This window comes from Panulirus ornatus, chromosome 48 (genome assembly GCF_036320965.1).
Source record: "Panulirus ornatus isolate Po-2019 chromosome 48, ASM3632096v1, whole genome shotgun sequence".
NCBI classification, from domain to species: Eukaryota; Metazoa; Arthropoda; class Malacostraca; order Decapoda; family Palinuridae; genus Panulirus; species Panulirus ornatus.
Genome location: NC_092271.1, coordinates 30,407,390 through 30,419,569, shown reverse-complemented (window position 1 = coordinate 30,419,569; position 12,180 = coordinate 30,407,390). Strand labels below are relative to the sequence as shown.

General features: G+C 43.1%; 2 protein-coding genes and 1 pseudogene across 2 annotated transcripts; all 3 read right to left on the bottom strand.

Moving 5' to 3' along the window:
• Positions 1 to 3,687: 3,687 nt before the first annotated feature.
• Positions 3,688 to 4,902, bottom strand: LOC139764043 (uncharacterized). The gene is made up of 2 exons (XM_071690501.1): positions 4,850 to 4,902; positions 3,688 to 4,676 (listed from the first exon to the last, which is right to left on the bottom strand). Exons 1-2 carry the CDS (start codon positions 4,862 to 4,864, stop codon positions 3,984 to 3,986), a joined length of 708 nt encoding a protein of 235 aa, XP_071546602.1. The 5' UTR covers positions 4,865 to 4,902; the 3' UTR covers positions 3,688 to 3,983.
• Positions 4,903 to 7,230: 2,328 nt separating this feature from the next.
• Positions 7,231 to 8,323, bottom strand: LOC139764041 (uncharacterized; annotated as a pseudogene).
• A 1,652-nt stretch (positions 8,324 to 9,975) lies between these two features.
• LOC139763944 (uncharacterized) lies at positions 9,976 to 11,728 on the bottom strand. The gene is made up of 2 exons (XM_071690426.1): positions 11,667 to 11,728; positions 9,976 to 11,130 (listed from the first exon to the last, which is right to left on the bottom strand). Exons 1-2 carry the CDS (start codon positions 11,679 to 11,681, stop codon positions 10,456 to 10,458), a joined length of 690 nt encoding a protein of 229 aa, XP_071546527.1. The 5' UTR covers positions 11,682 to 11,728; the 3' UTR covers positions 9,976 to 10,455.
• Between the last annotated feature and the right edge of the window lie 452 nt (positions 11,729 to 12,180).

The window sequence follows — 12,180 nt, the reverse complement described above, 5'->3', positions numbered from 1 at the left end:
CGAGGTAGCGTTAAGAACAGAGGACTGGGCCTTTTTCGGAATATCCTCACCTGGCCCCCTCTGTTCCTTCTTTTGGAAAATTAAAAAAAAACGAGAGGGGAGGATTTCCAGCCCCCCGCTCCCTCCCCTTTTAGTCGCCTTCTACGACACGCAGGGAATACGTGGGAAGTATTCTTAATCCCCTATCCCCAGGGATAATATATATATATATATATATATATATATATATATATATATATATATATATATATATATATATATTGTCAAAGAGGATATATGTGTCAGATGTGGAGGGAACGATGAGAAGTGGGAGATCAAATTGGAGGTGGAAAGATGGAGTGAAAAAGATTTTGAGTGATCGGGGCCTGAACATGCAGGAGGGTGAGAGGCGTGCAAGGAATAGAGTGAATTGGAACGATGTGGTATACCGGGGTCGACGTGCTGCTAATGGATTGAACCAAGGCATGTGAAACGTCTGGGGTAAACCATAGAAAGTTCTGTGGGTCCCGGATGTGGAAAGGGAGCTGTGGTTTCGGTGCATTATTACATGACAGCTAAAGACTGAGTGTGAACGAATGTGGCCTTTGTTGTCTTTCCCTGGCGCTACCTCGCACACATGAGGGGGGAGGAGGTTGTTTTTCATGTGTGGCGAGGTGGCGATGGGAATGAATAAAGGCAGACAGTATGAATTATGTACATTATATATATATATATATATATATATATATTCCTATAAGTCCACGGGGAAAATGAAACACGAAAAGTTCCCAAGTGCACTTTCGTGTAATAATCACATTATCAGGGGAGACACAAGAGAAAATGTAACAGTCAGTTGATATACATCGAAGAGACGAAGCTAGGACGCCATTTGGTAGACATGTGATTGTCCAAAATGATGATGTGTTACCCGCCAACCGAAATTTTTCTTCGCTTAGGCAGCAAGCGGCGGATAAGTTTTGGTGTCTACCCCCTTGTGTTAAGAGATAGTGAAGGCGGGGTATACAACTGGTCGGGGAGGGGCTTTGGTGGCAGGTAGTGGTATGTTACTAACGTAGTCTATACGTTACTTTTACAGTATGTACGTTACGACCACAGTATGTACGTTACACTAGTGTGTACGTTACTGACACAGTGTGTATGTTACTAAAGCAGAGTGCATGTTACGACCACAGGGTGTGCGTTACTGTCAGTGAGATATTAGTACTACAGTGCGTAAGTTACCAACACCGTTTTTGCGTTACTACTCAGTATGTGCATTACTACGATAGGGTGTATATTGCTGACATTTATCTGAAGGAACGAATAATCTTATACATGAGAAACACTTAAGAAAATTGACACCATAACAGCAAATCTAGATATGATACAAGTAAAACATGAATACATGGACAGGGCTGATGACAATAAATGGACAAGGTTGATGAAAATACATGGACAGGACTGATGATAATACATGGACATGGTTGATGGCGATACATGGACAGGATTGATGATAATACATGGACATGATTGATGACAATACATGGACATGGTTGATGGCGATACATGGACATGGTTGATGGCGATACATGGACAGGATTGATGATAATACATGGACATGATTGATGACAATACATGGACATGGTTGATGGCGATACATGGACATGGTTGATGGCGATACATGGACATGGTTGATGGCGATACATGGACAGGATTGATGATAATACATGGACATGATTGATGACAATACATGGACATGGTTGATGGCGATACATGGACATGGTTGATGGCGATACATGGACATGGTTGATGGCGATACATGGACAGGATTGATGATAATACATGGACATGATTGATGACAATACATGGACAGGATTGATGAGAGGACATGGACAGGGTGGATGACAATACATGGACAGGGCTTATTCAACTTTACAACCTGAGAAAAAATTCAATATGATTCAGGAAGAATGTGCTTTTCTTCAACCCACAAGATTTTTCTTTTTTTCACGTCGTGAATAGTTTGGTAAAATTCATTATCTGAACTGTACAGGACACATACAAGCTTTATCGTTAAATGAGAATTCTATTCTTTTACGAGGATTCGCAGGAAAAAAAAAGTATTGATATAATTTTGAGGATAGGACTTGCCAGTTTCTGTCTTAAGTTGGTATAAACCATGAATGGGATACCTTTTGCCTAAGGAGAACATGTTGTTTACAGACACTTTATCATTGTTACGGGAATATGCAACGCTTTTACACCAAATTGTGAACCGTGAATGTTGTCCCACCACCTTGTCTTTTCCGTGTTTTTCTTCTCGCGTTTTATTCCTCTCTTCTTGTGTTCTATTCTTTTCCTCTTACTCCTGTCTTTCTCATTCATGAAACGTTGGAAATGTTTTACGTTAAAAGTTGATGTGTCTTACATTAGATCTCTCGCTTTCTCTATCATGTGTTTGCATGAATGATGATTACATTTCTATTTTTTCTTAATCTTTCTAAAATCATCATTTTCACCTGAACCGAAGTGAATATGATGCTCCCGACCGCACCTTGTAACAGTCAAGTACTTTATAAAAATGACCATTGACCTGCCCAGTAAGGTTAAAAGCCAGCGGTGATAAGGGCTTAGTGGAACTGAGGGTGTACGATGGCTTTTCTTTTAACCCGTAAGAGTAAGGACAAAGGCCAATAGTATCTTAGGTGTAGTGAAGATAAAGTTGTAATGAAAATGGCTAATGGGCTGCCTTGTAAAAGTCAGTGGTATCGAGAGTGTGGTAAAGATAAGAGTAGTACAAACAGTTATGGGTCAGGTCAAAAGCCAGTGCAAAGAAGGTTGGATGCAATGCAGACAGTCTCTGCCTTAACCCATGAGGGTGTAGTGAAAACGAGGGCGTAGTGAAGATAACGTGTAGTGAGGATGGTGTGGTGAAGATAACCAGTGACTTGATCCATACGGGTGTAATGAAGATAAGGATGTAGTTAACATAAGGCCGTTTTAAAAATGAGTTTGTAGTGAAGATGGGGGTAAGGAAAGATGGCTTTTGAAGTGAATTTACGTTTATCAAGGTTGTAATGAAGATGATTTTGTTGGTGTCTCCCTACATAGAGAACGTAATGATAAACTACTTTTGTAGTTTATCTATCTATCTTTGCTGCGTACACTTAAAATCTTTGATATTTCTGTCCGCGTGTGTGTGTGTGTGTGTGTGTGTGTGTGTGTGTGTGTGTGTGTGTGTGTGTGTTACATACGGTTTAGTGGTACTGGCTGCTTTTTCCTCCGGTGACGTAAACTGGTCGGAGGGAAGAAGGTTGAAACACGTCCATTGAAAAAGAATTTCATCAGTTATTGTAGTAGCTTGATATAGCCGCAGCATAAACACATGAACAATAATACAGACACATGTACATATAGACACAATTACCCAAAGGGATCCATTACTCAAGCTGGATGACTACCCCTTATCCTCTCAAAAGCTTGTGATTTCCCTTTTATTCACCAATATTAGACACGTAGCAATGCGTTGCAGCGCAGAAAACCAACAATTCTCTCTCTCTCTCTCTCTCTCTCTCTCTCTCTCTCTCTCTCTCTCTCTCTCTCTCTCTCTCTCTCTCTAAACCCATTTACGTATCACTGATAATCACACTAAAATTCATATACATTGAATTATAAAGTACATAGTTGAATAGATAATCAAATACTGAACATTTCATATGCGTTTAATAGATAAAAATAAATAGTACTATAACTCGCATCTGGCACTCTCATGGCGATCATTAGAACGGAGAGGAAAAGGGTAAGAGAAGCGACGGGGAGCGTCCCGGGAGTCCCTGGCATGATCATTGATGGTACGTGAAGAAAGCAGTTCTCCAGTCATCTCGGGTCTTCTCCTCCGCGGCAAGAGCGGGTGATACAGAGGGTGTCGGTAGTTCTATCGTGGGTCCGGAGCATCAGGAATACCCTGAGTGCCTCAAGCTGATATTCTTCATTGTAGAAAAGTCTTAAGCGGGGAGGTGGCAAGAGCAGGCAGACGGCAGCTTGTAGATGTCGATGAAGAGACCCTTGTAAGGATCGCAGGGGTCGTAAGAGAGGAGGCGGTGGTACACCGACTTCTGGGTGCAGTGGCTCTTGTAGCAGGGAGCAAGGGCGCGGCAGGCAGCCTCAGGGAACAGACAAGTCTCCAGGCGGGCGGTCTGGGTGTAGTAGTGGACGTCGTTGACGATGACACGCCACTTGCCCTCCACATTCTGGGCACGCTTGGGCGTGGCATAAACGACGTCGGAGGGGCAGATGTACCCCTCTGGACCGCCCCAGTGGGTGGCATCATAAGGAGAGTCACCAGTTGAGGCACCTGTGTAGTAGGAATAATCGAAAGCCTCTTCCTGCTCCTTGGTCACCATATCGACTAGGTCATCAGCCGACTGGTCGGCCACATCAGCATATTTCTTGGCGAAGAGATGGTCTGCACTAATGGCACCCTTGACCTCATACTCAGGGTATTCAGGATCCTCTAAGCAGTAGATGAGTGAGGAGTTGGCAGCGCAGGCAGGGGCGGCTGTTGGGTCGCAATAATCGTGTTTGTAGGTGGGCTGGTGGCCGTAAGCCGGCTGGTGACCATAGGCAGGCTGATGGTGGCCGTAGACCGGAGGGTGAACTGAAGCTAGTGCAGTTCCGGCGCACGCCAGAATTACCAACTGTAACATTATATATCATTATCAGTGCCTAAGATTCACGGGAGAGACGTAGTAAATCTAATTTTTACGTGAATTCAATTGATATTAATTACAGCATTCTCTGTATCGACTGCTACATTTGACTGATCCAGCCTTAATTCAGATCAGCATTAAATCGTAAGAATCGTACATACCACAGTGAGAGCCATAGTGAGGCGACCAGATGCGAGAGTCACATTCAACTGCTGTTGGTGGCCGCTTCTCCAGTATATATGGGGGTGACAAGCTCTGCCACGCCCACGTCATGACGTATAGATGCGGTTAGAAGGAAGAGCTGTGAGTGGCCAAGTGTTGGGGAGAGTTTTGCCACAATGGCTGTTACTTTCTCCAAGGTTGAAACATTTGCTACAAGGGCTGTTACTTTCTCCAAGGTTGAAACATTTGCCGCTTTTCTTGCAACTCCGAGGAACTCTTCATTATACTGATAATTATAACGGAAAATGAAATAGGGAGCAAACCTCTGTGATATCATTTTCAGAATTATCACACCTACATTGGTGCAAATATTTTGTTTAACTTCATAAGGAAAAGAATATCATCATATAACGCATTGTCTATAATTTTCAGGATATATCTATGTTCGTGAGACTTTTCAATCCTTAGTTTTTATCGAGGATGTAAGGCATGTGTACGAGTAGGAAGAGAGGAAAGTGATTGGTTCTCAGTGAATGTAGATTTGCGGCAGGGGTGTGTGATGTCTCCATGGTTGTTTAATTTGTTTATGGATGGGGTTGTTAGGGAGGTGAATGCAAGAGTTTTGGAAAGAGGGGCAAGTATGCAGTCTGTTGGGGATGAGAGAGCTTGGGAAGTGAGTCAGTTGTTGTTCGCTGATGATACAGCGCTGGTGGCTGATTCATGTGAGAAACTGCAGAAGCTGGTGACTGAGTCTGGTAAAGTGTGTGAAAGAAGAAAGTTAAGAGTAAATGTGAATAAGAGCAAGAATATTAGGTACAGTAGGGTTGAGGGTCAAGTCAATTGGGAGGTAAGTTTGAATGGAGAAAACCTGGAGGAGGTAAAGTGTTTTAGATATCTGGGAGTGGATCTGGCAGCGGATGGAACCATGGAAGCGGAAGTAAATCATAGGGTGGGGGAGGGGGCGAAAATCTTGGGAGCCTTGAAAAATGTGTGGAAGTCGAGAACATTATCTCCGAAAGCAAAAATGGGTATGTTTGAAGGAATAGTGGTTCCAACAATGTTGTATGGTTGCGAGGCGTGGGCTATGGATAGAGTTGTGCGCAGGAGGGTGGATGTGCTGGAAATGAGATGTTTGAGGACAATATGTGGTGTGAGGTGGTTTGATCGAGTAAGTAATGTAAGGGTAAGAGAGATGTATGGAAATAAAAAGACCGTAGTTGAGAGAGCAGAAGAGGGTGTTTTGAAGTGGTTTGGGCACATGGAGACAATGAGTGAGGAAAGATTGACCAAGAGGATATATGTGTCGGAGGTGGAGGGAACGAGAAATGGGAGACCAAATTGGAGGTGGAAAGATGGAGTGAAAAAGATTCTGAGTGATCGGGGCCTGAACATGCAGGAGGGTGAAAGGCGGGCAAGGAATAGAGTGAATTGGATCGATGTGGTATACCTGGGTCGACGTGCTGTCAATAGATTGAATCAGGGCATGTGAAGCGTCTGTGGTAAACCATGGAAAGTTCTGTGGGGCCTGGATGTGGAAAGGGAGCTGTGGTTTTGGGCATTATTGCATGACAGCTGGAGATTGAGTGTGAGCAAATGGGGCCTTTGTTGTCTTTTCCTAGCGCTGCCTCGCGCACATGAGGGGGAGGGGAATGTTATTCCGTGTGTGGCGGGGTGGCGATGGGGGTGAGTAGGGGCAGACAGTGTGAATTGTGTGCATGTGTGTATATGTGTGTGTCTGTGTGTGTATATATGTGTGTACGTTGGGATGTGTGGGTGTGTGTGTTTGCATGTGTGGACGTGTGTGTGTGCGTGCATGTGTGTGGGGGTGGGTTGGGCCATTTCTTTCGTCTGTTTCCTTGCGCTACCTCGCAGGCGCGGGAGACAGCGACAAAGCAAAATAATAATAATAATAATACATATATATATATATATATATATATATATATATATATATATATATATATATGTATATATATATATATTTTTTTTTTTTTTTTTTTTTTTTTTTCATACTATTTGCCATTTCCCGCGTTAGCGAGGTAGCATTAAGAACAGAGGACTGGGCCTTAGAGGGAATATTCTCACCTGGCCCCCTTCTCTGTTCCTTCTTTTGGTAAAAAAAAAAAAAAAAACGAGAGAGGAGGGTTTCCAGCCCCCCCGCTCCCTTCCCTTTTAGTCGCCTTTTACGACACGCAGGGAGTACGTGGGAAGTATTCTTTCTCCCCTATCCCCAGGGATAATATATATATATATATATATATATATATATATATATATATATATATATATATATATATATATATATATATATATATATATATATATATATATTTGTTTTTTCAGCACAGCAGCTTCTCGCATCTGGCATTCATAAGGGTAAATAAGAGAAGCGACGGGGAGCGTCCCGGGAGTCCCTGGCATGATCATTGATGGTACGTGAAGAAAGCAGTTCTCCAGTCATCTCGGGTCTTCTCCTCCGCGGCAAGAGCGGGTGATACAGAGGGTGTCGGTAGTTCTGTCGTGGGTCCGGAGCATCAGGAATACCCTGAGTGCCTCAAGCTGATATTCTTCATTGTAGAAAAGTCTTAAGCGGGGAGGTGGCAAGAGCAGGCAGACGGCAGCTTGTAGATGTCGATGAAGAGACCCTTGTAAGGATCGCAGGGGTCGTAAGAGAGGAGGCGGTGGTACACCGACTTCTGGGTGCAGTGGCTCTTGTAGCAGGGAGCAAGGGCGCGGCAGGCAGCCTCAGGGAACAGACAAGTCTCCAGGCGGGCGGTCTGGGTGTAGTAGTGGACGTCGTTGACGATGACACGCCACTTGCCCTCCACATTCTGGGCACGCTTGGGCGTGGCATAAACGACGTCGGAGGGGCAGATGTACCCCTCTGGACCGCCCCAGTGGGTGGCATCATAAGGAGAGTCACCAGTTGAGGCACCTGTGTAGTAGTAGTAGTTGAAGGATTCTTGTTTGCACACATAGTTGACCAGGTCATTAGCCGACTGGTCGGCCACATCAGCGTACTTTTTAGAAAACATATTATCAGCACTAATGGCGTCCTTGATTTCATACTGGGGTTAGTCATGTTCCTCCAAGCAGTAAGTTAGGTTGTTCCTGTGGCACAGACAGGGGTGGCTGCTGGGTCACAATATTCGGTCCTGTAGGAAGGCTGATGTCTATAGGTTGGCTGTCGGTTGTAGGCATGCTGTGAATGGCCATAGGGAGGGGAGCTGGTTGTGACAAAAGGGACTCCGGTGGCACATGCCAGAATGACTGACTGTAAGTAAAGCGTCTTCATGTTATAAGCTGTAGATCAATCAAATCAATAGACAAATGAAATATAAATTGACTATGAATTTTGCGTTTATTTTCACATAAAGAAATCCTGATATCTTTATATTTGTTGGAGGGATGTAAGTAAACAATGCAGACGAGTAGATTTAAACTAATCCAACTCATACCAGGGAGAAAGCCATGATGATGTGGTGATGAGAGAGGTGTACTGATGACTGCCACCTTCACAGCAAGCTATATATATATATATATATATATATACTCTAGTTGCTGACGGGACCATGACACACGAGCCAAACGGGAATAGCTCCACTTTCACTGATTCTATATATAGAAGTTGGAAGATTCAGTTAACGAGTTACATTTTCCGATTAACTTTGAACATAATGTATTTACAGTTTCGTTTACTTTTAAATTCGAATGAGGGCTGACTTTCTTACATCTTGTTATGGATGGGTCAGTGTATGGCAATATATCTTCATCTTATGGCATATTACCATACAAGTGTTCCTACAGTACACTTGTCAGCGAGATTTGATTTTGTGCTAATGCTCACTCTCAGGGCGAACACACAGACGATCATGCACGTATAAAAACACACAGTCCCTCCCCGTACACTCACACACACACACACACACACACACACTATCCCGTGCACGCGAAAACCTAGAATAAGCTTATTGTGACTGTTGAGCTCGAAGAAAAATGTTCAAAAACGCTTTTGGGTTAGTCATGGTTTTGGGTTAGTCATAGTTTTGTGTTAGTCATAGTTTTGAGTTCGTCATAGTTTTGGGTTAGTCATAGTTTTGGGTTAGTAATAGTTTTGGGTTAGTCATGGTTTTGAGTTCGTCATAGTTTTGGGTTAGCCATAGTTTCCTAAGAACTGTTTTCAAATAAATTTTCTAGTTTTTCCTTCATATCTTTTTACTGTTTTTACCATTTTGTGGTGTAAGTGAATTATGAGGGTAATCCCAGTACCAATGGTGTGCTCACCTGACACACTGTCTGTTATTGAGAACTATTTTAGCATTATTATCACTTTTAGGAAAGTCACTTTTAACTTGGTCTTTTTCTTCTTGATATGATTATCAACAGAAGTTCATCTAAATCTGAGAGGAGTTCATTATCCAAATTCCTTACGAATTTAGGTAGGCAAGCAGCAGCTATCAATTTAGGTAGGCAAGCAGCAGCTATCAATTGAGGTAAGCAAGCAGCAGCTATCAATTTAGGTAGGCAAGCAGCAGCTATCAATTTCACTTTTCAGCACAGTTTCAGGAAGTGTAGCCGTTCTTCAGTTGGTGTAACTTGAAGAGGGATTTCTTCAGCTTGTTGTAAAGATTCTGAAAATGGGGAGAATTCAAGCAAAATATGGCAATATTAATGGAGAGGCGTTTGAGACGCAGATCTGCTGGTAATGTAGGTACATACTCATGTGAAGTAATAGCGTGAGTAAACTCGCAGGAAAAACAAACTCAGCCGCTTTAATTTTCAGCTCATTGTCCGGGATACAGACTCACTACGAACATAAGAATATACACAAAATTAGATGTCACTGTAACTAAGAAACATTGGTTTGGTGATGTGAGGAACACTGAATGGTTGATCAGAAAGGATGAAATGAGGCGGATGATCTATCTAATGATATCAAACAGTGATGTTAAGTTTTGAATCTACTCAAATTGATGTACAGATTCATTATTTTTGGTAAATTTGATGGGTATGTTTGTCGCATATGTCTATTTTACAACGGATAGTACATATGAAAGTGTAAGCAAGCAACAAGTATGTTTCATCAACATACACAATTTGAAGTGGATAAGTGTAAAGATGTATATCATGTCATTTTTTATTATAAAAATAGATACAAGAACTCTCAACATCTCACACTCACATGTTGTTTCATAAAATTACGTGACAGTAGAAGAGAAAGACACTGAAAATGATGTTAATTTTGTTTCTGGACTCCGAGCGAGTGAAGAAATTCCCAAGTGGTCCCTCTGACTGTTGATGGTGTTCGGTGGTACGTAAAGAAAGCAGTTCTCTAGGTCTCTTGGGAGCTTCTCACACGAGTCCTAGGGATGTCCCTGTCATGTGGGCTTCCCTTGGATCCAACCGATAGTAGGAGTAGGACAGACAGTGTCAATGTTCTAACCTGGCTCAGCTATGGAAAACAAGGAGAAGTAGAGGTAGGATTATTGGAATATATTGTTGACATTGTAAGGAATGTATTGGCCAAGAGGTCGTCAACGAAGGAATCAAAACAGTTAGGAAAATCCCACAGCGGAAAGAAAGTGATGTAGGTTAATAGATCGTCTTAAGCGGGGAGGTGGCAAGAGCAGGCAGACGGCAGCTTGTAGATGTCGATGAAGAGACCCTTGTAAGGATCGCAGGGGTCGTAAGAGAGGAGGCGGTGGTACACCGACTTCTGGGTGCAGTGGCTCTTGTAGCAGGGAGCAAGGGCGCGGCAGGCAGCCTCAGGGAACAGACAAGTCTCCAGGCGGGCGGTCTGGGTGTAGTAGTGGACGTCGTTGACGATGACACGCCACTTGCCCTCCACATTCTGGGCACGCTTGGGCGTGGCATAAACGACGTCGGAGGGGCAGATGTACCCCTCTGGACCGCCCCAGTGGGTGGCATCATAAGGAGAGTCACCAGTTGAGGCACCTGTGTAGTAGGAATAATCGAAAGCCTCTTCCTGCTCCTTGGTCACCATATCGACTAGGTCATCAGCCGACTGGTCGGCCACATCAGCATATTTCTTGGCGAAGAGATGGTCTGCACTAATGGCACCCTTGACCTCATACTCAGGGTATTCAGGATCCTCTAAGCAGTAGATGAGTGAGGAGTTGGCAGCGCAGGCAGGGGCGGCTGTTGGGTCACAGTAGGAGTGCTTGTATACAGGTTGATGGCCATATGTAGGCTGAGGGTGACCATAGGGAGGGGGGTGGACGGAGGCCAGCACCGCCGAAGCACAGGCTAGAAAAATTGACTGAAAAAGAAAATGTTGATTCTTAACCGAATTATGAATAATGAAAAGTAGAGAAAATTTGGGATCTCCATTTGTTTGAAAAGTAAAAGTGTGAACCATCAGGTGTCATATTCAACCCAGTGTATTGCGTGTAAGTGAGACTTGAATCTGAAGCAGTAGACTTACTGATAAATCTAATTAGTTAAAGACAAATATCTAGAAGTGTACGTGGAGTTAGGAAGGTGGATAAAGAAGGAATGAACAATACTGGTCGGAATAGTCATTGGGAGAAAATGAATGAGCACATTTGTGTAACATAAGCGGCAATGTATGAAAAAGAATATTGAAGGAAAGGTGAGGGTCCACTGTAGAAGCAAGTAATGTGTGAGAGGCAGGGATTTGCTGCTATAGCAAGAAATGTCTGAAGATTCTGTTGTAATGCAGCATTTGGTGGGTGTACGATGTATGTGGAAAGAGAGACTTAACTTTCAGTTCTTACTCATGAACGCCTATTCTTATAGAACTGATTAGATATATCAAGCTTAGTATCAACTTACCACTGTGAGCGCCATGGTACGTGAAAAGATGCGAGAGTTCTTGATTCTGACTTACTGTGTCTACATAACACTGAACATGCCAATATATACGCTGGTTTGTGGTGACGTCACACGACTATATCACACGTGATTGGCTGACGTTATTACTTTCACAGCTGGTGGGTGTGACGGAAAGTGGTGACGTAATAGTGCCAGTGGGACTGAGGTGATGCAGCTCAGCAGCACGTTTGGGCGTCATCAATTCTTTCTACCACTGTCGTATCTTTAATGATGTTATGGTTTTTGAAGTAATTCCATATTATGCAAGGTTAAGACCGTGCACACAATGATTAAACATCTTTCTTAGTTTATTATGCAAATGCTCGTATCGAACAAATAACATTAGAAAGATATATTGCCATCTATTGTTCGCTACTGCTAGTCTTGGGTGACGTGTATCAACAATTCCAAACACAGAAAACGGCTTATATTGTCCTTGTTACATTTGAATACAGAGGATGACCCAGGTTACCAG